The sequence below is a fragment of the Pseudochaenichthys georgianus genome, chromosome 17 (assembly GCF_902827115.2).
Source record: "Pseudochaenichthys georgianus chromosome 17, fPseGeo1.2, whole genome shotgun sequence".
NCBI lineage: Eukaryota > Metazoa > Chordata > Actinopteri > Perciformes > Channichthyidae > Pseudochaenichthys > Pseudochaenichthys georgianus.
The window spans coordinates 26,581,525-26,609,029 of NC_047519.1; the positions used below are offsets into that span (position 1 = coordinate 26,581,525).

Consider the following 27,505-nt stretch of genomic DNA (forward strand, 5'->3'; position numbering starts at 1 on the left):
AGGAATTCAGTGCAATTCACTAGAGTAAGCTACAACACACCGACTGGGGCCAGTGCAACACCAGAGCTTCAAGCAAGTGTGCCTGATTTATTCAAATCATTTTAAAACAGTGGGAAATTGCTCCGAATTAGGATTTGACTAGCAGTTGCGGTTGGCCAGCGTAGCCTTTGACAGCAGGTTATGTTAAACACATGTACAGTAATATCCTGTGTGTGCAAAAGCAAATTCTTCACACTCCTTCTTTATTGAGTGGCTGTTCTGCGGGACGACATTCCTCTGGTACATTACTCCCTCTGCCCAACTCTCTCCTCTGCTATGCTGAATATGCACAGGTGGCTGAGAGACCCCCTTCCAAAGAGCTCTGAGTGGAGGAGAGGGAGGAAAATCAGCAGGCTTTTTTCAGCTTATGAAACAAATGTTTGGCATTCCACTGAGTGCTGCTCTGCTGTAGACCTGTCTGTTAACAGGCGGCAGAACACCAGGGCATGTTGGCCACTGATTTGACATTGGCTTCCAAGAACATTTCAAAAGCTAAGAGGAAGTGTACACCTCTCCTCTACCCCGGTATTTTTTGGACATTTTGTGCTGGTGTATTCCCTCTCTCATCTGTAACCAATTAATAGTGGACCTAAAAATGCAACAGATGTAATTACTGAGGAATTTTCTCACTCACATGTGTGGTATGTGTCTTTATTTTAAGATCTGCTTTGTTGCACTGACTAAGGACTCGACCAGGCCCAACTATGTTACACGTCCTAACCACAAGTTCAGAGCCCGCTGCTTTACTGTATGTGTGAGGAACAGGTACATGAGGTGCAGTTTTTTCACTAATCAAAAGCACTGAATACCATATGGGCAGTTCACCTTGAATCCTGTTTGGCTGGTGGATTTTCTCCAGGTTTGAAATTGTTTTTATTATTGAGAAAGAGTTGATCAGCAGAACTTGTGGCTAAATTATATTTTAAATTTCATCTTTCCTACATTAAGACCTATACAACCCTGCAAGAGTACATATACTAATTTGTAACCTGAAGCTACAGTCCTGCAAATGCAAATTACTGAGGAAAATGTTAAAATGTAGAATATTAATAACATTATTTTATTTTAGTATAGTATGTACATTTATGTTTTGTTAAGTGGCGGTAAAACTAAAATGTACAAACATGTAGATTGACAGCTTTTATTGTTTTGTTGTTCAAATATTGCGATACAAGGGCGAAATTAACGTTTATGCAGCATTTAAACAGTCTGGATGTTCAATCTATCACACTGTTTGGAAGTTTTAACTATTAAAATGCACAATATTTAATAAGATTTCCATTTCATGTGAAGTACTATTCTGCAATGTAACTTTAGTTATCAATTAAATATAAAAGGCACTACATGTGCCCTTGGAATGAGGTGGAGTAGAAGAATAAAGGGCAAACTAAAGTCGGCATACAAGTACCACAGAAATGTACTTAGTAAAATTCCACCACACGTTTTTTTGTAGGCTTATACTCTATTGAAGCTTGGAATAATCATCTTATGCATGGATTGGTCCCAGTTTATGTGCTTAAACCATATAGGTCATGCAGGGTCATGGGTCACAGAGTCTTGGCCTCAGATAAATGGATACACTCACACAAACACACAGTCATGTGAACACATACATAAACCCACACATTCGATGGAGAAACACACAAACAAATAGCTGAAGCCATTTAAGCCTCTTAAATTCACTGCAAGTGTCACCGAATTATTCAGAAATTAGAACTTCATGACACACACACACACACACGAAATACACACGCACGCACGCGCACGCGCACACACACACACACACACTTTGGCGCCCCCTATGAATGCATCTGTGCATGACAGATAATTGGACTTATGTGTGAGCTTTTCAAACCAAGAGACACATTCAATTGTTGTGTATTCTCTTGGGTAAACATTTTTAATTAATTGTGTGTCTAACAACCTGACTGCATAATAAACTGCATTAGACAATTTATTAAAATGTTGAATATTCACATTTGAACTGTTAGACCTCTGAAAAATCTTTATTTAGTTTTGTTCAGAAGTATTCTTATAGCCTTACCTTGAATGTTATTCTGCTGCTCTGCACTTGCTCTGATGGTTTTAAAGGGATAACGGAGTCGAGGCAATTCATCAGCAGACCACAAACTATTCGGGGGTGTGCCTACAGCCGCTGGGGTCTATATATTGAGACGTTTTGTCCGGCGGCTGAATGTGAATCAGATGCTGTCCAGGGAAAACTTACCATCACATTGGGGCAGCGCACTTCCTCACTTTATGCTTTCAGACGCCACAATGGATTCCTGTTTTCGCGCACTTTGCATGACTTTTGTTCTGGCATCGTCAGGTGCGGTTGGACCGGTGATCAGATGCGAGCCCTGTGATGTTGGAGCGCGGCTTTTGTGCAAACCTTTACCCAAGGACTGCGCCGAGAATGTCCCAGAACCGGGCTGCGGCTGCTGCATGACCTGCGCGTTGAGCTCCGGCCAGCCGTGCGGCGTGTACACCGGGAAATGCGGCTCCGGACTGACATGTCAGCGGCAGCCCGGGGAGCCGAAGCCTCTGCAGGCTCTGCTGGACGGGAGGGGGACGTGTGCAAACGCTACTCATAAACGACTTACCGCCAGACCAACACCTCCACCAGTCAATGAACTGCCAGGTAATTCATACACCTTTTCCATGTATCAAATGTAGACCATAGATGCTTTATAATTGTGAAATTATAACTATACATTTGTGTCACCATCTTTAAACAAAAAACGTGTAATCTTAAAAGTGAGTAGTTTAGTATTTCATGTACATTTTTGCCAGTTATCAAGTTATAATTAATTCCAATTCCATGGCATAACATGAGAGTAAATGCAACTCAAAGCTGCATTTACTTATTTATTTCACTCAGAAAATGCTCTTCATCAATACAAAGACAAGGTGGAGAATGAGACATTTGAAGAATATGGAGTTTTTGGAGGATTTGATGGTGCATTTTAAAGCTGCAACTCAATGTCAGAAAGGTTTACCCTTTGTAACTCAATGTGAAGACCTTGACTTTTAGGTATCTCTATTCAGCATACATTTAAAGCAAAGAGACTACAGGGATTCAAATTAATGGTAGAAACACTTTGGTGGTAGTTATTTGGCATATTTCTGTGTTTAGATGTATATATATATATCCTCATGACACTCAAGGTGACCTCCAGCAAGAGTATATCTGTGTGTACTGTTGTGTAATTAAACACATGTTGTTCTCAAACTTCAGCAGATCATTTTGAAACTCTGGATGAGGTTCAAAATTGCACCAACTTAGGCCTTCAGACCTCGTCCATCACCCACAGACCCCAGAGACCTCCACTTCACAACTTTTTCCCCTCTGCCAAGTCAGAGGTCCTGCGACGGAAGCAGCAGAAGAGAATCCAGAGCTTTAAAATGGAGGAGCTCCCGGGACCACTCATCACAGACCAACAAAACTTCTCTCTGGAGACCAAACAGGAGCCCGATTATGTAAGTACCACAACCCATTTTGAATGTCTTCGTAGCATACTAGAGGAATGTTTTTCTCCTCTTCCTCTGCGTTTTGGTGTTTTTCCCCTCTTGTGGGTGATGAAATGTTTTTGGTAGCGGTGCTGGGGGTTGGCAGGCATCGTGCACAGTAGAATGGCATAGCAGCGAGCGGGTACGATGGCCCTGCGGCTGACCTGGGTCAGGCGGTTGTTTGGCCACAAGGCGTCCGCGTGCCGGGTGTACTGGGAGCCAGCAAATGATGGATTGGCCTATGTGAGTGCCTGTTGGGAAGCCCTGCTGCTATTTTGATCTTGTCTTTGGCCAGAGAAGTGAGCACACACTAGTAATGAGCTTTGACTGGCTGCTTTGATTAGTGACTGGAGTACTTGAACTTTAGGACAAGCCTTTTGGCTCCCACTTTGAGCCCTTTGAATTCACTGTATTCACCATTCTTTGTGTAAAGTGTAAGAGTTATAAGCAGCTTTGGTAAAATGTTAATCCGCTGCAAGTCGGTCAGATGAATTAATTTCTCTTCCGGCACCTCTTTCATATTGCAGCCACTATTGTTCAGGTATTACGGCAGATCACTACGTGGTGCAGCTCTCTAAACGTCTTTATTTGAAGAAGAACATCGAAGAAAACTGTTTGTCTATATATTTTGGAGCTGGAGATGTTTAAGTATTGGTAGAGTAACTGCATATGTGTTCCCTCATCTGCAGGGTCCCTGTCGGAGAGAGATTGAGAGCATTCTCAGCAGCCTCAAGATCACAGACATTCTCAACCCCAGAGGTTTCCGCATACCAAACTGTGACAAGAAGGGCTTCTATAAGAAAAAGCAGGTAAAAAGCACATTCAAAACACCATCATTTGATATTCACTCTATGCTTATAAATCCCTGCATCCATTTCATGAGAGCCTACACATATACTACATAAAACCTTTCAATTGGTTTACAACTTTTGTACAAGGCTGTAAAAAGGAAACCCACATTTCCCTTTTTACATGCTGCATTAATAAAGGTTCATGCTGAAGTCTAGTGACTCAAACTTTAGGTCTCCTGCAGCCCAATTACAGATTTATAGCTGTCCTCCTGTATTCATTGGTAGTCATTAGAGCCTCATCATTGCACCACCACACCAGTGAGGTAGACCCCAGCCATTGGCTCTGGAGACAGGAACCACAGGGGCCAAACCCCAGTGGGGTTGACGGCTGGGACGATGGCCGTTTAACGGGAACCCTCCCAGGGAGACAGACGTCAAGGTGGCCACCGGCACACGATGAGCTCCCCCCATAATTGCTGGACTTTTGAGAAGCCTGCACAGAAATAGAGCTGCAGCCATCCCCACGCTCACATGGTTCACCCACGATCGGGTTGTAATAAATGAGTGGTTCTGACGCATTCATATGGAGGCACTTAGGGCTCCCGCGCCACTGCATCACAACGCAGCTTTTCTAACATAGCAGTCCCTTCTGCTTAATGGAAGTGTTCTCCTTTACCTGCAATCATCTCATAATCACAACGCCAAGCTCATTGTCTTTGTTTATATAGAATGAACCTACTGTACCACTGCTCATTTGCATGTTTTAAAGCAAAAGCAACTCTTATTACATCTCTTAAAAACAGTTAATGTCTTTTTAGATACATATACAGAGGACAGATGTAATGCTGGAAGCAGATTAACTTTTTTCTGTTAACTATGAATACAACAACAGTTTTTCCTTTAATAGAATCGTAAGACTCTTGTCTTACAGCTAATATTTGATATAATAATTACTTTTTCATCGTCCATACAGCCGACAAAAGATGTTCTCCCCCATTGACCCCCTCCCACTTGTTATGCAACAATGATCTAAAACAAGAGAGTCATTTTGCTAACTAAATACGGATGTCTTCCTTCCTGATCAGCTCTGCCTCCTCTGTGGAGTAGCAGCACTGTTGCTTTAGCCCCTGAAATGAATGGCTGCATGTTTTACCAGAGTGGAGGTTGACCTTTAGTAAAATTGGCAGTAAAATAACAGCCCTTGGGCTCCACAGACTCTGTAAGTCATTTGTAGTACCCATAATTTGGAGCTGTGGGGTATAATCAGCAACAGATGATTCGTACTGGCCACCAGCTTCTGAAAATAGATCTTGGTTCTTAGTTGTTCACAAACGGGACTAAGCAAATATTTTACCAGGTTCTATTTACCTTAAAGGTCTCTATATGTGTGTGTAACAGGAGGTAGACCATAAAAGCAGCTGAAAATACCACAGCGTGTCGGATAACCAAGGCTGCGTCGACTCAGCACAATCTGACCATTAATGCCTCTTAACTATTACTGTTCTCCTTCATTGAGTAAAGTGGCTTGTTACTCATAATGCTTCATATTCAACTGTATTTACACATTTAGCTGCCCTCCCCCCCCGACTTATTTCTCTTCCCTCCCTTCACCTTGTCCCTTCCTTTACTTTCAGTGCCGTCCATCCAAAGGCAGAAAGCGAGGCTTCTGTTGGTGTGTGGACAAATACGGGCATCCTTTGCCAGGTTTTGATGTGAAGGAGCGAGGAGACGCCCAGTACTACAACTCCGAGAGCCAATAGGAGCAAAGCAGGATGGAGGGAGGTTGGGTGGGAGTGAGAGCAAGAGGAATTGTAAAAAAATGGAGACACTGAGGATATTGGGAGAGAGGTCAAGAGATGGCTCGGCCGATAAATGGATGTTTGCTATTTCTATCTGTTGCCTTTGGGACCTTTTTCTGAGGCAGAGCAAAGGGAACAGAGGAAGAGTATTAGGAGGGGCAAGAAAGCCCCCGTGTCACAGATACTGTGTTTTCTGCGATGGATGGATTCTACATAAGCTTTCTGTCTCAGACACAACCAGAATGACTTCTAATGAGAGGATATGCCTCTCAGACGCCCCATTCTGACTATAAAGAAAGAGACATTTGTCACGAACGTGGACGAGATGGCTCTTCCTTCACGCACAATTAAGTGGCATTGCACGCATGTACATGTGATTTGTTTGAAAGACATTGTGTGTGTGTATGTACATGTTATTCAGAGTAAGCATGCAGTGCCTTACTATGACTTCCTTTTTTCCCAGGTTGCTTCCTGCTCCTCGGGGAGTTGGACTAGACTGTGCAGCTCAGACATTTGATCTGATCTGCGGTTATTACTGTTATTTTGTCACTTTGCATAAGCTGATATTTTGGGATAAAGGCCACAAATTGTTATCTCTGATCTCTGTGTAGCCAGTGATTATTTACATCACTTGCTCATTCACTAGTAAACATGCTGTTTGCATGTACAATGCAACCCTCAGAGGTCTATTTTTACTTATTAAAGGCAGTATAAAATGATCCAGGTATTGTATTTTTTTCTGTTCAATTTGCCTTTTCTTGCTTTAAGTGTGTATCAAACTTTTATGGCAGTTTAAAATCACAGTAAAACATGACTTCATCGTGATTAAATAACATTTAATTAGGTGCACATCCAAATAATTATAATAGTATATACATTGTTTCTACAAAACCAATAATGGAATAGCAGCATTTCTTGCAAATAGCATTCACAAACAATGTGGTTCAGTGCACATGCGCTCTGAACACTGAAGTGAATCATAATAAATACTTCAACAGATGATGGAAAGAAATAAAAACCAGGTGAGGAAGGTGTAGCTGAGAAACATCCCTTAGAAATCTTCTGCTAAACCTGTGGACCTGCAGAGACTAGTAGAGGTAGAGAAATGCAGAAGAACCCATCCCAACCTCATGGTGGCTTGGATGAGCCCTGATATGTTTGTGCTTGGCCTCCATGCACATACTTGTGGCACTTTAAGTATTTCCCCCAATACCCATTGAGGAAAAGCCAATGGAGATACATTCAGACAATGTCAACATGTTGAATGAATGAGCGGCTGTGTTGTTTCTTGCCGCGCACAGCTCCAGTTTTGAATGAATTATAAAAGAAGAAACTGATCCTGAAGACGCTGAAATGGGCTTGGCAGGGCTGTTGACCTGTGGTTTTGAGCAATGGAGTTATTTAGTTAGAAACACAAATGTATACAGTGTTGCCCTATTTACAATGGCCAAAAAAAAAATGGGCAAACATATAAAAAATCTAAAAATGACAAAATGGTTAATGCTTGTAAGAATAAATAAGTCTTGATACATAGATCATTTAAATAAAATGAGAGGACATTTCCCCCTCTGAAATAGCTTTTTCTTACATTTAGTGTGAATGAGTGTGTTTTATGAAAGGAAGTCACTTCATCAGTAAATTGACACTTTCACTTGATGAAACATGTTTCCTTGTGTCCATTTGTGTTCGCAAGTGATTTTATGGATGATAACAGAGTCTATCATTTAGTGGGTGACTTCTTGGTGACACTCTGATGAGTCAGCCAGCAGGTCGCTGGTTCCTGGGAGCTTCTTCCCATTCCAGGAGGAGACACACCAGCAGCGAGCGGGCGGTCCGACCAGGGATGACTCACACTGGGAGAGAAACAGATGGGTAACCGCATGAATAAATCGTCCAGTTGGATGAGTCTATTCTAACAGGTGGAATGAATTTTGAATCTTGTGTAATCCTTAAGTTCTCACCTGCTTGGACTTGTAGAAGCCATGCTTATCACAGTTGGGGAGGTAGAAAGTTGTGAACCTCTCTCCTAGTTTCTGCTGAGAGCTGGAAATCATGTCCAGGGCTGCATGCAGTTCAATATGACAGGGACCCTGTGCAAAAACAACCATGTATAAACAGAAACACTATATTGACTGCAGTAAATAGTATTCGTTATTACTCTCTTAAAAATCTACAGCTCTTAAAAAACCAAGTCCTCCCTCTGGTGGTAGGAAAGTAAATCACATGACATCATCTTCATCAGTCAGGTAAACATGTTTGCTCACCTGTTGATCCAGTTTATTGCGGATAGCATTGACCCTGGCCTTGATGCTCTCTTGGCCCTCAGCAGTGTCCTGGTCCAAGGGAAGGTTAAGACCCAGCAGGTAGTGCAGGGAGCCATGGTCAGGGACATCATCTTCCCCTGTAGCAGTTAAGAAAACCATATCATTTATCAGAAATGTTTGTTGTGTTTCTTTGAGGTTACATTTAGCCATTTTGAGATTTAGAAGTAGCAAATTAGCAGAAAGAGAAATTCATGAAACCATGAGTCTACCTTGGTCCTCAGTGCAGACCCCCTGTCCTCTGGTCAGAGCGTGGAGTGGCATGGCCTCATTGGGCCTCGGGGAGCAGCGGAGACCCTCTCCACAGTGGGCCGTGTGGACCCCGCAGGACGCCCCTTTCTCCAGAGCGCAGGCCATGCAGCAGCCACATCCCGGCTCCCTTAGCACCTGCCTGCAGTCCAAAGGGATGACAGGACAGTCGTTGAGTCTCTCCTGTGAGCAGGGGGCACAGCGGATGGGCTCCAGTCCCACCACGGGGGACGACCTCACCACGGCCAAGACAGCCAGAGCCACCGCTGCCACCAAAATCAGCTTCTCATATAATCCAGGCATCTCCAGTCTTCAGACAAATATACTCTTCGGTTTGGTCTTACCTTTAGACCTGCTCAGTCTGACTGTATTTTTTTTCTAAACTGATTTCTCCAAACTAGCAGTAGGTCTATTTATGTGGACCTCTGGCCTCCGGAGGCGTTAATGATTGACAGAAATAAAAGGTTTTTTTACAAAGCTGCTTCAAGCGGTGGATGACCCTGCCAGACGTGCGTGGCTCCAGGTTCACGAGGTCTGTTGTCAATATTGACCTTGGAACACAAAGTGATTGTACATCAAAACAACCCTGTTTTTGACAGGAAAATACTGATCTTTGTATTATGCCTTTTAAGTAATGAAAACAGTTTAAGTAATATATGTTTTAAGTACTTATGGCTAACATCCACAACTGGGTAGATTAGATAATCCAAAAGCTTAAAGTATATGATATGATTGGTGATTATAATGGTTTGATGTTGTTGACAAACTGTTATGTTGTGAAGTAAGGCTGACGTATTGTGCTTTGACACCGTTTTCAAATGTAAACCCTATTTGTCACTTATCAGGCAGACAGATAAACAAGATCATTCCCCTTAAAGCGTTGCATAACCCTAACATTATGGATTGCTCTGCTGGATGCACAACATGTTTGTCTGAAGAAAGACGGTAGTAACCGGTTGTTTCCTAGGTGTAGTATTTGTCATAGTTTATGTATGGCAAATGGATCACTCATACTGTGTACTCGACCCAGAGATTTTCATTTTCTAATTTGTTGTTTTTGAACAGAACTAATATACTTCCCACTTACTCGAAATGTATTGTTTGGTACTAGATTCTGCATGGACTGTAATGAGGCTTCAACCAGGAAAGACAGTAATAAATATTATTTATGATATGCTCCGATAATTCAAAATATGGGAAAAACTAATTGTGAACATTTTACTTAACTAAATTTGATTGTCATAGAACTGACATATTGAACCAACAGAATCAATACAAGGCTAATATTGTACCTTTTTAGTTTGAATACAGTATACACAGGATTTAGGATTATTTTATTTTGAACAACTAATACATTTTAAGCACTGCTTACCGGATGAGTAAACATACAGTAATGTTTTAAACTGTACTCCCGGGGCATTTCTCTAATTATCTTCACTTTTGATCAAATAAAACACTAGTCCTTGCATTGGAGTACACATTTTAATGTAGGAGGTTTTTTTTGTCATGGAGTGTTTTTACATTTTGTTTTGTTTTTTAAAAACACCATTTTTTGTATCTTTTACTTAAATTGGGTGACAGCCTTTCTCAAATGTGATGTGTGCAGATATACAAATGACTCTAGTTTGCTGTTTCTACATCATTTTAATAAAGTAAATATAACTAGAGACACACTTGCCAAAGAGGTAATCAAAAAAAGAGAGCCATACAACTACAACAACAAAATATGATTTTGACTAAAAAAGAACATGTTTCTCATCATCATGCAGAAACATGATGTACAACGCTTGTTAGTATGCCAAATTATTTTACCTTTAAAACACATTTTTTGATAATAACAAAAATGAAAGTGTGACTGTGAGCGTTACTCGACCACCAGCTGGTGGGTGGTTGCCTCTTCAATGTTGATCATCAGGTCCACCAGCCACTTAGGAAACCCCTGAGGATATTGGTAATAACAAAAAACATTCATCAGTTTTCTTTTTCATAATTAAAAAGAAAAACTGTTTCAAATGTACACTCACAGCCTTAGACACCTTCTTGACTCTCTTCCTGGTTCTCTTCATTTGCACTGACTGTTTAGGTGCTGTGTGTTTTGGCCATTTAACCTTGGATACCTAAAACAATAGAGCATCATCTCTTATACATTTGAGTTGTCTGATAATTCCTTTGAATGTAAAATGTGCCAGAATAACTCACCTCTATTCTCAACAACTTGCTAATGGACCACTTCTGATCTAGGAACCTTTTTGGCTGTTGTGTTGTAGCTTCATCACATAAATCCAGGGCTTGTGTGCTCCGATCTGAATCAGAGGAATTCTCCATTTCCTCCTGATCCTTGTTGGTAGATTGGTTTTGGAGATAACTTGCTTGGCGGAGGGAACCAGGCAGTCGCCTAGGTCTCTGAACCCTCAGTTCATCTTCATCTTCTTCGCTCTCTTCATCTACCATCACCTCTTTTGTGTCCACTTGAATTTGGAAATCCTCCTCTTCTTCTCCACTTTTGCTTCCTTCGGTTTCATCTTCCTGCCATGAATCTTCCTCTATGGTCTCCAAACGTGGCCTCTGTTCCCCCATTTATAGTTTTTGTTAAGAACACAGCAGAATTACCAGAACACCTTTCCATAAATGAATATAAAAAAGTGGCTTTGAACTCACATTTTGTTCCATGTGGCTGAGGACTGAGCTTTCCTGTCATGTGAGGATCCTGATCGTATAGTTGTAATTAGTTGATAATTCAAATCAGGTGCAGAGCTTGATTGCAGACAGGTGGAAATGCTTATCCTTTGGGACAAATAAAGCAATGTAACCTGAGCCAATGATTCCATAAAAAAACAACGGTGTTATAATAAATATATTTCTTAAAAAGAGTTTTTAAAATGGTCACACCTTTTTTTTTTTTAAATTTAAAAGGGACACATTTCAGTGTATAGGCCGCCTACCCCATAAGGAGGTGACTCTAATGATAAGAATAAGGATAAACATATGGCATTTGAGTAAAATGTAATAACATTTTAATATTAGCTGAATTGTTGCTTGTTTAAAAGAAAAACATAATTTAAGTTTCACCTAATGGGTGAATAGGTAGGGTATGTAAATTTGAGAAACCGGCTCGAGATCGCTCAAATTTGAAAATACACGACCGGAAAAAATCTGCCACTTCCTTACAGAGCCCCTCCTCCAACACACACGTCACGAACGCGCACATGGCCAATGAGGGCACGAGATACATTTGTGCTCAGATGGAAGGCTGACAGGCAGGTAGGCCATCCAGTTACTTTAGCAGGGCAGGCTAAAATGATTTGTCGTGCTTTTTACAGTACTACGGCTTCCACAGATGACATTTTTTTATGGATTATTTGTCAAAGCACTGAAGATATTCATTGCTATCGGGATGTTAAGAGCATTCCATGGAATATAACAAAAAGTTTAGCTCGAGCCGGTTTCTCAAACTTACATACCCTGTCTTTAATGAATATTTGCTTGGGTTAAAAATTCAGTAGATCTTTTAAGAACATTTTTCTTGAGATCAACATTACATTAACCTAAATCACTGTCTTTATATATTTTTTCCTCCCAGAACACTTAATTGGTAATAAAACATAAATTAAATAGATGTGGAAAATAAATTATAAGACGAAAATAATATACTGTTTTCGTGGTTATTGAAATTGTGTCATTAATGAATGACTGAACCTGATTGACTCATCTTGACCCTCTTTTCCACTGATGACTCAAGGGGGAGTGTTATTTGTGTTATTTCATTTAACCTTGAATTCCCTTCATTGCTTCATGTCCACTTAGGCTTGAAGTCAGGGAACTTCCATGACAAGAAAAACAACAGCTGTACTTTAAAGTATTTTTCTGTTAAACGCAACTTTTAAAAAAACTGACCAGAATTTGTTCATTTAATTCCCAAGCAAAATGTATTCCAATACTGTACTGGACTGAACATTATTGAGCAAGCCAGGCGTTTGTTGACTGAACTGTTACACTGAGTGAACCCAAGACAAATACTACATTAACGCTGGGAAAACATTTTTGTCCCCCGCTCAGTTTGTTTGTGACATGTTGACATTCATCTGGCTTTGGGCAGTGGAAGCCCACCGTTTGGCAAAATAAATGTAATTATCTGCCATATTTTGGAGTAAAAATTATTATTTCGAGAGCCATAAACTAAGTTGTGAGAAATAAAATGTTATAGACTATAAATAACATGATTAACTTCCAATAAAAAGTTATATTTGTTACAAGCTGTTAGTTTGCTGTGCTGCGTTTGAGGGACAAAATGTAAATATTGAGATTTAGATTTGAAATCCTGATATGGCTCATCCAAAAAATCAAATAAACAGCTTTACTTAACCTTTAAACACCTACTTATTTATATTAATACTCTTTTTATATTTTATACACCAATATTGTCTTTATTACAAAATATTCAATCACCCAACTTTACACTGTACAAGATACAACATAGTTTACAGCTTTTAGCTATTTACAAAAAGTATAATCTGCATATCAAAGTGAATATATCTAAAAAGGCAGGTTGCAATCACTGTAAGCTTATTGAGTAAGGCAAACAACTTGAAACAGGATGTATTTACACTCGCAGATCAAGTAAAAGTTTAACGCTGATAAAGATGCAGGCTACAAAGCTATTTGAAGTGCATCGCGTTTTTGAGACCGGGAGTATCTGGGAGACGTGCTGCTAAAGCTGATATTTCTCAGAGTAAAACTCTAAATGTAGTTAAAAAATTACAAAAAGAGCCGTAGAACGGTAATGTGTGCCTGATAGACGCTGGTAACCTGACCCCGCACCAAAGTTTCTGTGGTCTAGAGATACTGTGTCAATGTAGATGGAGTGTTTGGAGGCTAAAGCTAAAGGACTAAGTTGTGCACTTGATGCTGTGTGCTTATTGGATGTGCTTAAGCAATGTACTGTATGTGCTCTCCTCTGTGTGGATGAATGTCTTCCTGGATATCTACACAATATATGCACCATACATTAAGTCCTCTTTGTGATGTTTTTACAGTAACTTGTTTCCAAAGCACACATACAACTCAGTGCAATATGTCTTGCCATAGTATGTTGAACTATCGGGAATCAGGGGAATTGAGCATCAGTCGCCTCAACCATGGGGTTCAAAAAGACACTTCTTAAGTCTACTGATAACGCCTGTTAGTCACATATGCCAATTTGTTCAACCTGCTGCAACATTTCCTCCTCCCTCTTGTATGTTGATGCAATATGAGCAGTAAAACTAAAGATTGAAAGAAAGTTCAATACTTTGGTTCTCTTTCGACAGGAGTACCGTTACTATGGCTGTCGGCTCTTAAAAAGTCATGCAGTATAACCTGTAAATATGTCTCAAAAAAGCCTATTTAGTCCAGTGAGCTCTCAATATAAAAAAGTACTTTGTGCTGTTTGTTACAATTCAGAATAAATCACACATGCATACACACACTCATAAGTACACACATGCTTACACACACCAAAAAGAAACAACACCGTTGTACACTGTAAATAATGCAATGTATCCTTGGCATAATCAGAAAGACAGTGCAATAGCATGATCAGTCTTTTTCTGGATATCAATGCACATATCTCTTGTACATGGAATATGCTCCACTTAGAAAACAAAGATGCACATTATACCTGGACCTGAGGGAATCCCAGGAACAACACAAATCATCTGTTATTATAGAGATGTTAGAAAGAGGACTTGAGAATACGGATGTCTTTCTGTTTGACTTCCATGAGTAGGAAGCAGATAAAAACCCCTAAATCGAGCATGATTGTCCATTTCACCATATCATTTATTTGGAAGTTCATATCCTGAATGAGCACATTCTGGGTTGTGCCAGTAGCTCAGGATTTAAAGGACATACCTGGACAGCCCTGTCTTCTTTAGGCCTCCCACCAGGGTTTTCATTATTGTATTCAGTGTTTATATTTGTGTCTTCCTACACTGCTACATCTGCAACAGCTGCCACAGCCTCTATCTCAATATGTGTCATCTCTATGTCCTCCTCATCCACCTCACCCACTGCGGGCACAAAGGGTGAGGGCAGGCATATCGCTTGGCTGTTGCTGCTGTTGGCCGTGCTCATCTGTATGGTGCTGCTCATGCTGGCGTACACGGTCAGGCTGGCAGCGGAGGAGACACTGACCAGATTGGTCGGGACGCTCGTCTTTCCGCAGGAGTGGATCCGCCGCGCCAGGCTGGCAGAACGCACCACTGAAGAGGTGGTCACCGTGCCCACGCCCTGAACCTTGCCTTCCAGGAAGTAGGTCAGCATCTCACCTTTCCCCTTGACACTCACTTTACCCCGGCACACCAGGTCATAGTTGGTGTTTAGCAGGCGAAACACGTCTTCAGTCACCTGTGTTATTAAAATAAGGAAACATACATGTGTATCTATTCACAAAATGATCCTGGCTGGGAGGTGTTGATTGACATTGATGGACATTGTTTGATAGTATCTAATATGGTAAGATGACCTATTATCGTCACACAGAATGCGCCATTGTTTTTGTTGCTGATGCAAATTCCAAAAATGAACTAGAGGAAAGTACTACTGTTTGTTCTGTTTTTCATGTTTTTTTTGTGTAGCATACCGAACTACAACTACACTTTGTTTTATAACCCTGTGTTGCAGAATGACAATAGGTGATCCTTGAATCCCTATTAATGGCATAAACTCAATCAAATATAAAAAAATGAAACACTCGGTGTGTATATTTAGGTATTATTATTTACTTCCCTATCTTAACATCGAATATGTCAAAATGTTATCATTTAATTAACATGTTTATTAAAGGTGGGGTAGGTAATTTTGGAGAAACCAGCTTGAGTGCGCTAGAATTTGAAAATACACAGCCAGAAAAAATCTGCCACTTCCTTACAGAGCCCCTCCTCCAACACACACGAACGCGCACATGACCAATGAGGGCACGAGATAAGTTTGTGCACAGATGGAAGGCTGACAGGCAGGTAGGCCGTCCAGTTATTTTAGCTGGGCCGGCTAAAATGATTGGTCGTGCTTTTTACAGTACTACGGCTTCCACAGATGACATTATTTTATGGATTTTTTGTCAAAGCACTGAAGATATTCATTGCTATCGGGATGTTAAGAGCATTCCATGGAATATAACAAAAAGTGTATCTCGAGCCGGTTTCTCAAACTTACATACCCCACCTTTAACCATCTTTTCAAAATTGGAAGCAAAAGACAATGTGGTTTATTTATCTTACACTTTTTATGTAGTTCAAGCATTGTTTGTAAACTAGCTTTGCATATTAAATTAAATATTATGAAGTATGTTAGATACCTGTATTTTCCCCGGTACTCCAGTGCTATCCATCCTGCTGGCCACATTGACTGTGTTCCCCCAGATGTCATACTGAGGTCGCCGCGCCCCAATGACCCCTGCAACCACTGGACCCACATTGATACCTATGCAAACAGAAGATCGTGTTAAACAAATACAAAAAGAATGTCCAGTTAGATTTCTCATTGTCATTAACTATGTGATTGCACTAAGGGGTTAAAACAAGGGTGGACGTACCCACTCTCAACACAAACTCATTGTATGACTGGTAGTTGATTTCATCCAAAACGTCAAACATCTCGATGGCGTAGTCTGCTATTGTGCTCAGATGGTCGTAAACAGATATTTTCTCCTAAAGAGGAGGCACACAGGTCAGTAAATATTTGTACATTACATGATCTCTCATTTTGTCTTCATAATGAGGTAATATATCCAATCAGATAATGTGTCACCTTGTCACAAACGGGTGGGACGAGGCCTACAGCCGCCATGTAAGTGCTGCCAATGGTTTTGATTTTCTCGATGTCTTTGTAGCACCCCTTATCCATGAGCTGAAAAACATGCGTTCAGATAAACACACAATGCAACACATTTCAAATTCAAATTCAAAGTCAAGAAATCAACATCCCACCTCATCAAAGTCAGCGATGATCTCATTCAGTAATCTCAGGCACTCCACTCCCATGTTGTTGCCATCCAGCTCGATGTAGAAATCGTTGAAGTTTGGGATTGAGGCAAACAGGACACCAACTTGTGCGTAGGACTGATAGTAAAGATCCTGATGTAAAACGAAAAAATACAGTATAACAGTATTTCATTTGAGGTCTCTGATTTATTTTTGTCTTCTGTCTGTTAATCTACCTGTCTGTCTATTAGCGAGGCTCACCATATTCTTCGGGTTCGACAGCAGGAAGTGTTGAGCCACGTGTGCGGGGAGAAGATTGAAGAGGATCCTCCTGTTGTCCAGTTTGACTTTCTCCATGCCATCTCTATCCTCCTCCGCCTGACAGCAAATATAGACCACAGAAAAATACACAGCAATTAGTACTGCAGCTAATTCCACATTTTCACCACAAGGAGTCAGTAGAAAAACACAAGAGTCTTATAACATGGAGTGTTTGTTTCATAGTTGTTTTTTTAAATAGACCTGGATACATTATATGACAAATGCTGCTTATTAAATAACTAGAAAATGAGAAGCTGTAAATTCAGCTTTAGTAATTCCACTTAATCAAATCAATAATGTCAGCATTTCTACAGCCCTTTCTATTAAAGCATTATGATAATGAGATGTAAGCCTCTTAACATCCACACAGGACACAAGTCCTCACCTGCACAGCCCATAGAAAGTCCAGGCGCAGTTTGAGGTCAAGTTGTCTGGAGTGGAGGGCCAGGGCACTGACAAAGAGCAACAGAGACAGGATGGGCTCATAGCCCCGGATGTGGAAGGACCCCCCACTGTGGAAGAGACCAACACAAGTCAGCACTGGACTGGACCACACAGGAAATTACACATGAGGGATGAATGGACCCCACACAGTTTTATGAACAATCATGAGTAAGGTTTTATTAAAAACATATTGAAAAAAACTATTTCAGGAGAAATATCATATTGGAAGAAATGAAATGTTGATACATACCATTTTATTTATGATTATATAACAGACTAATCTAAACAAAGTGAGCTTTTTAAACAAGATCTTATATCCAAAGAACCCTAAACAAATTCAACATAATCATTTTTTTAGGAGCACATTTATGATCTAAGGTCCAATAACATTGGCCAGGCCCTCAGTACTGGGTTTAAACAGCTAACGCGCTCCCAACATCCAGCCCACAATGTCCTTTCAGGCTTCTGATTTGGAACTAATGAGCCCATGTGCTGCTTCAAAGAGTGGAAAATGAAAGAGTGTGTGGGCTACAGACAAGCAAAGACTCCTCCACACACACATCTCAGAACATGTATTGTAAATGTTCTTCCAAACTCCTGGTTATCTATCCGTTCTCTGGATACAACAAGAGAAGACAAGCATTGCTTGACACTCACAGCCAATCGCTGCCTCCATTAGCTTCAGGAAATGACAAATGAAAAAGTACTGTCTTGCATGATTGTGTGTTTGGTGATTGTGTTCATGTTGTGCCACGATCTGCTCACCCTTCAGTCTTTCGAAATTCGCTGAGCTCCAACACGGTGACATACAGCACCCCCAGAACGAGCATTAGCATCATCTTTGGCAGCCAGAAAACCCTCAGGAAAAGTGCCAGGGTGAGTGTGCCCACTACACAGGACAGAAAGGCGTAGCGGGCACCATCACAAGGCAGCTCCTCCATCGTGTGGTTGGCCACGTCAGAATCAACGATGATGATGGAGCTGTTGTTGTTGGCACGTATCCACAACCAGGGCATACAGCCCACCTGACAGAGGCGAACAGCATGTGCATACAGATGACAGTGATCTTACATTAATCTTACAACTGAAACCATGTATTAGAGCTGCAGTAAAAATGTGCTTACAAGCATAACATTGTCTAACCAGAAAAGGGAAGTACAATTACAAGACATGGAGGCATTGTTTTTATATTCATATTTGGTTGGATGACATTTTTACTATTGCATTTACTTACCACACAGGCCTGGGCCACAGCGTAGATTAAGAGAACTATGAAAATACAGAGAGCAGTGCGAATCTGGATGGTCAGGCATCCTGGAAAACACTGAGAGACAAAACAAGGACAAGTTAGATAAAGGAGACGGACACAATAAGATATTGTTATTGTAATAAATAATAAGAATAGTAGGAATAGTATAAGGAAAGGAACTGGAAACAGATACATGCTTATAAGTGTATGGGGTAAGTAAGCCAAGAGAATACAGAAAGAGAAAGAGAGGAAGAATAGTAATATGTAAAAGCAACAACGTGTAAAAGAAAAAGGATGAGGTCAGGAGCTTTGAGGAATACCATTAACCTCAAGGAAAACAGACAGCACTGGGGCTTGGAAACTAATCTTCAAGCCAATGAATACTGAATCAATATGGACTTGGCTTTATAAAAAACATTTACATATTCCTCTTAAAGGTGGGGTAGGTAAGTTTGAGAAACCGGCTCGAGATACACGTTTTGTTATATTCCATGGAATGCTCTTAACATCCCGATAGCAATGAATATCTTCAGTGCTTTGACAAAAAATCCATACAAAAATGTATCTGTGGAAGCCGTAGTACTGTAAAAAACACGACCAATCATTTTAGCCGTCCCGGCTAAAGTAACTGGATGGCCTACCTGCCTGTCAGCCTTCCATCTGTGCACAAACGTATCTCGTGCCCTCATTGGTCATGTGAGCGTTCATGTGTGTTGGAGGAGGGGCTCTGTAAGGAAGTGGCAGATTTTCTCCGGCTGTGTATTTTCAAATTCAAGCGATCTCGAGCTAGTTTCTCCAAAATTACCTACCCCACCTTTAAGGGACACCAAATCTAAAGAAGAAACTAGCCACCTCTGTTAGCCATCAGATACAAGAGATGAAGTTAAAGTGTGATTAAAAAGTTAATGAGGGAGCAGCTGTATTTACCTGTATTTTAGTGATATGCAGGTACATGATACAAGCTACTAGGAAACAGATGCAGAAGACGAGAAGGACAAGAACCACTGTGCCCCTGAGACGAGAATAAAATGGGAGAAACAGATGGAGGGGGTCAAAGACCTGAATAATTAAGAGATAAATAGAGAAAGAGAAAGCAATAGAGAGAAGATTACACAGAATCTGCTGTACATACTGTGGTATGATGAGGAGATAGACAAGGCCGAACAAGGCAGCTAGGATCAGGGAGAGAACCACAGCGCTGGTGAAGTACTCATCAGGAACCTGGTGGTACTAATGCCAGAGAGATAAGAGTGAGTAACAACATATCCCTTTAAAGGTCCCCTGTTTCAAAAGAGCTGATTATCTGTCTGTTACTTTAGTTGAAAAATAAGGAGCCACTCCCCTCCAGTGTTGTGCTAGTTACTGAAAACCAGTAACTAGTTACCATTACTAGTTACTTCATTTCAAAAGTAACTCAGTTACTTTACTGATTACTTACACCAAAAAGTAATGCGTTACTGTGAAAAGTAACGTTTTAGTTACTTAAAAAAGGGTTCCCATTATATTAATGCCCTTATAGCCTTCATTTCAGTACTGTTATTGCATTGGAGAATAATACAATATGTTGATCAACTTGACATGCATTATATGCAATCTGGATAGCATCGATATTAGCTGGCTTTACAGTTTTGTATATTCTTTCTCCAGGTAGTTGGAAAAAGTTTTCCGTCCCATATGCCGGTGTGCCGCCCGGACATGCTATCATGCTAACTAGCTCCCTGAAAGCGGGTGACTCCACTGTAGCAACAGCCTGCATGTGTTCTACAACATACCGTGCGATGGCTTTATCGACTTTTCCCTGGCTAGCAGTCCCTTGGTTAAAATCCAGCCGCTGCTGCTTAGGTGCAGGTGCAGGTGGAGTGGCGTCGGCTGAGTCTCTGTGGTCTTAGCTACTAGCTTCGTCCCAGCATGTTGTTTTTGCAGATGTTTTAAGAGATGTGAATGACTTGGGCAGTAGATAGGCTCTTTGACCCGCCAGGACACAACTTACATTTAACTAAAACGTTCTTTTCTTCGTGCTCGACAAAAGTGAAATAGTGAGAATATCTCCAGGTGGAGAAACTAGACTTGAGCTCCGCCGCCGCCATGATAGTCTTGTTAGTAAATAACACAAACACGCCCACAGCCCGTCTCCGCATGTGACACAGGAAGTATTTAAGTACATTTACTCAAGTACTGTACTTACGTACAGTTCTCATCTCTGTTCACCTGGTTGTTGACTATATAAAAAAACTAACGGAGTAACGCACCATGTAGTAACGGTAACTGAGTTACTGAATTTAAAAAGTAATGCGTTAGAGTACTAGTTACTGCCAAAAATAACGGCGTTACAGTAACGCCCCAACACCAAGTAGTCCCAACACTGCTCCCCTCTGAGAGATATTTGGTTAAAAAGAACACAATGGTGGGGGGGTGTTACCTTGGTTGGTTATTGGCTGGTTATTGGCTAATGGTTACACAAGCCAAAAAACTGTTTTTTATATAAATGGATCAGGACAAAAAGTGAGCGAATCTTTTCCCCTGAAACTTTCAGAATCTCTTTACACAGAGGGGACACATGTTTATGTATAAAATACATGAACAAGTGGATTTTGCACAATAGGTGACCTTTAAATCTGACTTTACAGGTACAGTATGTGTCTCCCTCACCCTCGTCTCTCGCTCAGGGGACTTGTACATGAGTGTGAGGGAGTTGAGATCCGCCGTGTCCGACTCGGTTTGGCGGGCCTCGATCAGTCGCCCGATGTAGCGGTTGACCCGGGTTCTGGGACTGCTCTGGATCACAGTAGCCTGGTTCGCATTGGGACGGTTCCTCAGCTTCTGTGGAGCCGTTCGCATTGCTCTCCGCTTTAGATTAAAAAAAAACGAAATCTTCACTGAATATGCAGAAGTTGAGAAACAACAGTGTGATAAACACAGCGCTGTATTCTCTGCCCTACTGGAGTATTATCATATTGGGAACAAGGGTGAATAAGAGTCAACAATAAACACGGGCAGCTGATTATACTTTCAAATAAGGACATTGCTTTCACACTTAACTTCATTACTGAATGCAGCCCACTGTGTCTGAGTGTCTTCGGCAGCCCAGCTTTGCAAAACATTGGGCATTGGAGCAAAGCCAGATAGTTATCATCGAGTGGTTGTTTGTGTGTGTGTGTACGTGGGTGTGTGTGTGCATGTTAGTAAGTGCTGGAGGAATTGTGTAGCTCTGTTTCACAGCAGGCTGGCAAAGGGGGAGCTATGATCACCAGACTGTTCATGAGTTCATGACATACATGTGTACAGCTAATTGACTTCCTTGATTTTCTCCTTGTTCTCTCTGTCCTTGTGTATTCTTCCTTACTTCCTGCTTTCTCTCCCTGTTTCCTTCTTACTTCTGTGTTCCAGTATATTCTTTCTTCCTTTGTCCTTCCCTGCTTTCATATCATTTTCCTTATTTCCTGCTTCTCTTCATACTTCTGTCTATCCTTCGTTACCCTACCTGTTTCTATCTATTATTCCTCAGCCTCAGTTACCTCCTTTCTCCCCTTCCTTTCTTTTCCTGCTCCAGTCTATATATCCTTTCTCTCTTCTATCCTTTTCTGATTTTGTGTAATCTGCCTTGATTCCGGCTTTTCTTCCTCGGTCATCCATCCTTACTTCCTTCTTTCCTATGTTCTTCTTCCCTTACTTCATGTATCTGTTTTTCTTCTTCCTTTATCCCTCCATTTCCATCCATTATTTCTCGGTGCCTCTCTCAAACTCTCGTTTTGTTATTCATGAAGCAGCAGCACAGTGAACGTTAGATGCTTACTTGTCCTTATATCCCATATTATGCTCAACGTAGCATCAGGCGGCCATGTCTGATGCATCAAAAATCCTATTCAGTCTACCCTTTTCCCTCATATTGCTCCCCTCCGTGCCATGAATGCATGTCTTTTCAAACAATTCGAGTGTGTGTGGTCTGAATGCAACATTTCCATTCAGTAAAAGTGCATGATGACTTAACCTGTCAGCACTTTTCCATTTGTCTTTCATTTTCTACTAATCTGCCTTCTGGAGGAGACAGTGTGAGGTTAAGACATACTAGATGCAGACACTGAGGGCCACATTATAAAAGCCTGAAACTGGGTCCTTTTATTAGTCTTAATTCTGAAATATATATGGACGATTTTGGGGTATAAGTAAGTCCCTTTATACGTGTTTAGTTATTTAGTTGTCCCCACAATGACACACGTGAAAATCTGGACAAAAACAGTTGCTGCAATAATTGTAAAGCTGCCAAGGCACAGGATTTTTTTTTCAGGCATACAAGGTCAACTAAGTTCTTTGACATGTTGCCAGATTTCCAGTGTCACAGTTTATTCAAGGGGACATAGTACGTTGGTGTCTGACAGAGGTTACCATCACTCCCCAGCTGCTTACTATAAAGTATACATCCTGTGAATGCCATATATAGTTACTGATTAACAGGTATATTTTGACGACTACATTTCTGTCAATACAATCTTAATTTTAAAGGGATAATTTGCCTAGAGATATTCTTAGCTATAGTTTTCACATCTAAATGTAATTTTATGTTCTAATATCTTACATACAAACAACAACAAATCTGGTTGTAGTGTAAATAAAGATATTTAGGGGCATTTGGGAAACCAGGTAAGTGAAACAAGCATTATCAAACAGAAAACTCTAGACATTCTGACTTTACTGAATACATTTTGGTCTCAATGTACATAAATCACAGCAAGAACAAACATAGAACCGTCAACACAGACACTGAGCGTTTATACCTTATCACCGTCCTCGCAGTTCATGACATTGGAGAAGGGAATCTCAGCCTTGAACATCTTCCTGCAGTGCATAAGCTGCACTAGTAAGTAGCACACAGTTTTGAACTTCATCTTTTTGGCGGGCTTTATATCCGAAAGAATCAATCCTGGGAATATCTGCCACCAGATAAGAAACGGGAACAAAGATTTAGTCATGATACCCTACACAGTTATATATATATATATATATTATGTAAGTGGATTGGACAGTACATGCACACACAAGCATGCAATCATTTTAACAGCTCAATTAATTGTATTAGATGGTGGTTTAACTATATCCATAATGTGAGTAATAGTTTAAGGACTGCTGCCTTAATTTTTTATATAGCTAATTTAGAGAGAGTGATTAAGATTAGGAATAGTTTCAAGACTTTGAGGAATTCTCATTTATAGCAAGAAATATATGTTTTGTTGTCCACACATCATAGGAGGTGTGTCCCAAAGAGTAATAAAAGGCACAATAGGAGAGTGATAGCAGGCTTCCTAATGCAGCTTAGTTAGGGCACATATTGCTGTAAGCAATGCCTCTCATGCAGTCTAACCATCAACTGCATTAAGAGGATTAGCAAAGTCTCTACATAGCAAAGAAAAAAACACCTAACCGGGATATTACAGGTTCATATAAGGACCTAAGTGACCTATGTTCAAGCTTATATTGCATACTATTAAACATTATGCAATGAATAAGAGGAGAGGAGAGGAGAGGAGAGGAGAGGAGAGGAAAGGAGAGGAGAGGAGAGGAGAGGAAAGGAGAGAGGAGAGGAATACTAAACCAAGACTGAAATTCCCTCTCCAGTTGCTTGTGGCTGTTGAAGATGTGCATGTTTATGCACTGACACACACACACACACACACATATATCTCCGTTTGTAAGACTGTGCCGATTGGAGATGATAGATGCCACAGGCCTCTAGCTCCAGTCCAATGTATAACAGGCTGGAAAAGATGTCAGCTCAACTACAAATGTGTGAGAGCTCTATTATATAATACTATATTCTTTAGTCAACACCTTGTTTTTGTTTAATTTGTTTCATCGTTGTCTTGCATAGGGTTTAAGACAGGTCAACAGCTTTCTTAATCTGGCCTACTAACTAATTCATTTATAGTCAATGCTGATTAGCATACAGCTACAGCTTTGTCAAGGTCTACGCACTGTCTAGAAATAAAATGGTTCAACTAAGGCCAAGGCTTTATTGGAAGTGTAATTCAAAACAATTCTATCATTTTTTTCTGCTAAAAGCTAAATTACAGGTGATTAATTCCTTAGCGCAGAATTATAATACCATACCTTCCGTCGGTGAGATGGCACTATAAAGAAGGTTTCGATTTCATGTTTTTGGAGGAAGGCATTCCTTTCGTGACCGTTTCCAGGCTCCACTTCATAATCTCCATTTAGGCACTCCAGCGTAGATTTGGTTATGTGAACTTTCCTGTGGGACAGAGGTGGGACAGGATTATACACAACACTACTGACAGCCTCTCTGATGCAGCAGTGAGGGGCATTCAACACAAACAGTTCCAAGCAGGTTATCTGCAGAGGAGGGTTGCTAGAGACTGTCAAAATAACTCTATTCAAAATTCCACAAAAACATTTCTTAGCTTTCTAAGTTATTCTATTGTTATGCAAACATGTGACCTTTGTAGTTAAAGTTAGAATCCTTGTTTCCTCAGGAGTTTGCCTTTCCTCCTGATCTGTCTTAATCAATTAGAAGTATTTAAAAGCACTAGCATTAGGACAGACTTTGATACAGGACAATATTGAAATGATTCACACCTCACTGTACATTTCACGTGCCATTTCCAGATCACAGAATTACTTTCCACAGCTATTGAGGCTTTATTTGATTTAAAATGTCAAATACTTACCCAGGTAGTCCTCCCGCCTCCATTACATTGGCTAGGGTAACATCATTGGACCAAACATCATATTGCCATTTTCTGAGGCCGAGTACTCCACAAAGCACCCGACCTGTATGCAGGCCCACGCGCATGTTGAGGTTGACTTCAGTGGCCTCAGCGACTGACCTGAAAGGGCAGAAGACATTAAGTGTTACAGAAAGGTTTTAAGGTCATATCTATATTTATACCTAAATCCTTATGTATAATTAGACTGAACATACAAAGGAAGCATAAAAAAACACCCCAAATAACATTAATAATACATTACTATACACAAGCACTGTACATTTTCTAAATGATACATATACTAATAATACCTATGTCTCTCAAACTTAATAGACATAAAATAATAGGAAACTGTGTTAGAGGATTGTCTCTTTCATAAGCTGTATCATTATAGATAATATGAAAGGGTTCTCAAGCAGTCGGCAAACCAACCTTATATGTTTTAAAGTTAAACTATCATAGGTTGGATCACTACTTTTATAATTGTAAGTTTATACACAATCATCAGCGTTACACAAAAAAACATTGTTGTCATAACGTCTTAATATTTAAAAATGTTTATAGTCGTTCATTTGGGATTTATTTTCCACCCAATTATTTTATCTCTGTCCATTTTAATTTAATTAAATTCCTATTTTAATTTATTTTCCTATCTCTTTGAAAATGTTCCAATCTTAAAATGCAATCCCATATCTTTATCATTATCTGTGGATGTACTTGAAAACAATCATATAACGCTTTGAACGTCAAAGAACAAAAGGGACTGCCAAGTTGAGCATTTCTATTTAATCAGTGTTTAAGAAAAACGTATTTCCAAGGAATCAAAGTTTCTGATTCGATCTTCGACTGCACCTTAATCACTCACTTTCTTTTAGTTGTCTTCCCCCCCCCCCCCTTTGAAACCCTGCAGGCTATGCGAGAAAAACAAACTCAATAAAAGAGCCTATTTTCTTTTTCCATTAAAGCCTTTCCTGTTCTCAGCCAATTGAAGTTCTTCGCAGTCAGATGTTCAGTGTTAGAATTGGCTCACAGCACACATGGCCACTCAGGCTGCTTCCCTCCAAGAAATCTCTCAACATGGACTCAGTTAAACAGTGTGTTAAGGAAAGAATAAATATCAAAGGGCAGATTTCTACCACACCGATAGGAAATAAAGACAGAAAATAGTGGTTTCATGTGTTTAAACCCATAGAACCCGTTATAGTTTAACTAATATTAATACATGTTATACTGCTAAATAAAGAACTATAATATGATGACTCACGTTATGGTGTCAATCATGTCCAGACCCATCTCTACGCAGCAGTGGGCGTGGTCGGCCTTGGGTTGGGTCAGTCCAGACACGCAGTAGTAGCAATCCCCCAGGATCTTAATCCTGCGACAGTGGTTCTCCTGCCAATCAAAAAGGATATTGTGACTCCCTGCATTCCTCCAAGAGGGGTCAGTTACAGAACAGTTTTATCACCAGTGCTATAACACCTATCTCTCTTAGGATCAAACCTTGTATCATCATGGTCAGATCAGTCAGGCATCATCACTTTAGTTTAATCCTAGTAGCAACAGTGGTTTCTGAGAGCAGTTAAAAAGTCTGACGTTCAATTATAGTTTATCCAGTACAATGATTTATATCCATCATTGTATCATTTGCTGAAAGCATGATTGAGTTCATGGTGCAGGAGATAAGGCACTTCAAATCTATATTTATCATTTTACTTTAATTTGTAACTCACTTGTCAAAAAAAAATCGTGTTTATAATATGTCATTCAGCAAGATTTTAGGCAAATTACACTAATTAAAAGCTTTTTTTAGAATGAAGAATATGAAGAATATGCTTTCTTCAGCAGCAGGATAGAGCTAATTAATTATATCTTGTTAGTTTAAACAATTTAAAACAGAGTATACACCTTTTTCTCAGTGGTTCATTTCCTGAGAGCAGCACGTTCCTGTTTCTCAGTAAAGCAGTCGCCTACTGTAGGAAGTGTTGCCCATTTGAAAAGCTATTAATAGAAATAGCCTGTTGCACTTTGATTAATATATTGTTTTATGGCTGCAACAGCGCACACATAAATCTATGCCACTGTCAACACCTGCTGTGCAGTGCAAA

General features: G+C 40.3%; 3 protein-coding genes across 3 annotated transcripts in view; 1 reads left to right on the top strand and 2 right to left on the bottom strand.

The window, feature by feature from the left end:
* The first annotated feature begins 2,123 nt into the window (after nucleotides 1–2,123).
* Nucleotides 2,124–6,857, top strand: LOC117462513 (insulin-like growth factor-binding protein 3). Its single transcript, XM_034104772.1, has 4 exons — nucleotides 2,124–2,680; nucleotides 3,278–3,519; nucleotides 4,239–4,358; nucleotides 5,975–6,857. Exons 1-4 carry the CDS (start codon nucleotides 2,245–2,247, stop codon nucleotides 6,098–6,100), a joined length of 924 nt encoding a protein of 307 aa, XP_033960663.1. The 5' UTR covers nucleotides 2,124–2,244; the 3' UTR covers nucleotides 6,101–6,857.
* A 388-nt stretch (nucleotides 6,858–7,245) lies between these two features.
* Nucleotides 7,246–9,088, bottom strand: LOC117462418 (insulin-like growth factor-binding protein 1). Its single transcript, XM_034104645.2, has 4 exons — nucleotides 8,673–9,088; nucleotides 8,404–8,540; nucleotides 8,101–8,229; nucleotides 7,246–7,992 (listed from the first exon to the last, which is right to left on the bottom strand). The coding sequence occupies exons 1-4, from the start codon at nucleotides 9,010–9,012 to the stop codon at nucleotides 7,864–7,866; spliced, it is 735 nt and encodes a 244-aa protein (XP_033960536.1). The 5' UTR covers nucleotides 9,013–9,088; the 3' UTR covers nucleotides 7,246–7,863.
* Nucleotides 9,089–13,125: 4,037 nt separating this feature from the next.
* The window catches only part of LOC117462870 (adenylate cyclase type 1-like), a 44,906-nt gene continuing 30,526 nt past the window's right edge, over nucleotides 13,126–27,505 (bottom strand). The window contains exons 5-20 of the mRNA XM_034105222.1: nucleotides 26,665–26,792; nucleotides 25,362–25,520; nucleotides 24,784–24,925; nucleotides 23,454–23,609; nucleotides 21,331–21,528; nucleotides 19,814–19,911; nucleotides 19,609–19,693; nucleotides 18,667–18,756; nucleotides 18,198–18,457; nucleotides 17,374–17,500; nucleotides 16,929–17,045; nucleotides 16,674–16,820; nucleotides 16,495–16,593; nucleotides 16,280–16,394; nucleotides 16,043–16,167; nucleotides 13,126–15,093 (exon numbers count right to left, since the gene is read on the bottom strand). Of these exons, the coding sequence (XP_033961113.1) occupies nucleotides 14,674–15,093; nucleotides 16,043–16,167; nucleotides 16,280–16,394; nucleotides 16,495–16,593; nucleotides 16,674–16,820; nucleotides 16,929–17,045; nucleotides 17,374–17,500; nucleotides 18,198–18,457; nucleotides 18,667–18,756; nucleotides 19,609–19,693; nucleotides 19,814–19,911; nucleotides 21,331–21,528; nucleotides 23,454–23,609; nucleotides 24,784–24,925; nucleotides 25,362–25,520; nucleotides 26,665–26,792 (2,466 nt within the window). The 3' untranslated portion in view covers nucleotides 13,126–14,673. The remainder of the gene's footprint in view (nucleotides 15,094–16,042; nucleotides 16,168–16,279; nucleotides 16,395–16,494; nucleotides 16,594–16,673; nucleotides 16,821–16,928; nucleotides 17,046–17,373; nucleotides 17,501–18,197; nucleotides 18,458–18,666; nucleotides 18,757–19,608; nucleotides 19,694–19,813; nucleotides 19,912–21,330; nucleotides 21,529–23,453; nucleotides 23,610–24,783; nucleotides 24,926–25,361; nucleotides 25,521–26,664; nucleotides 26,793–27,505) is intronic.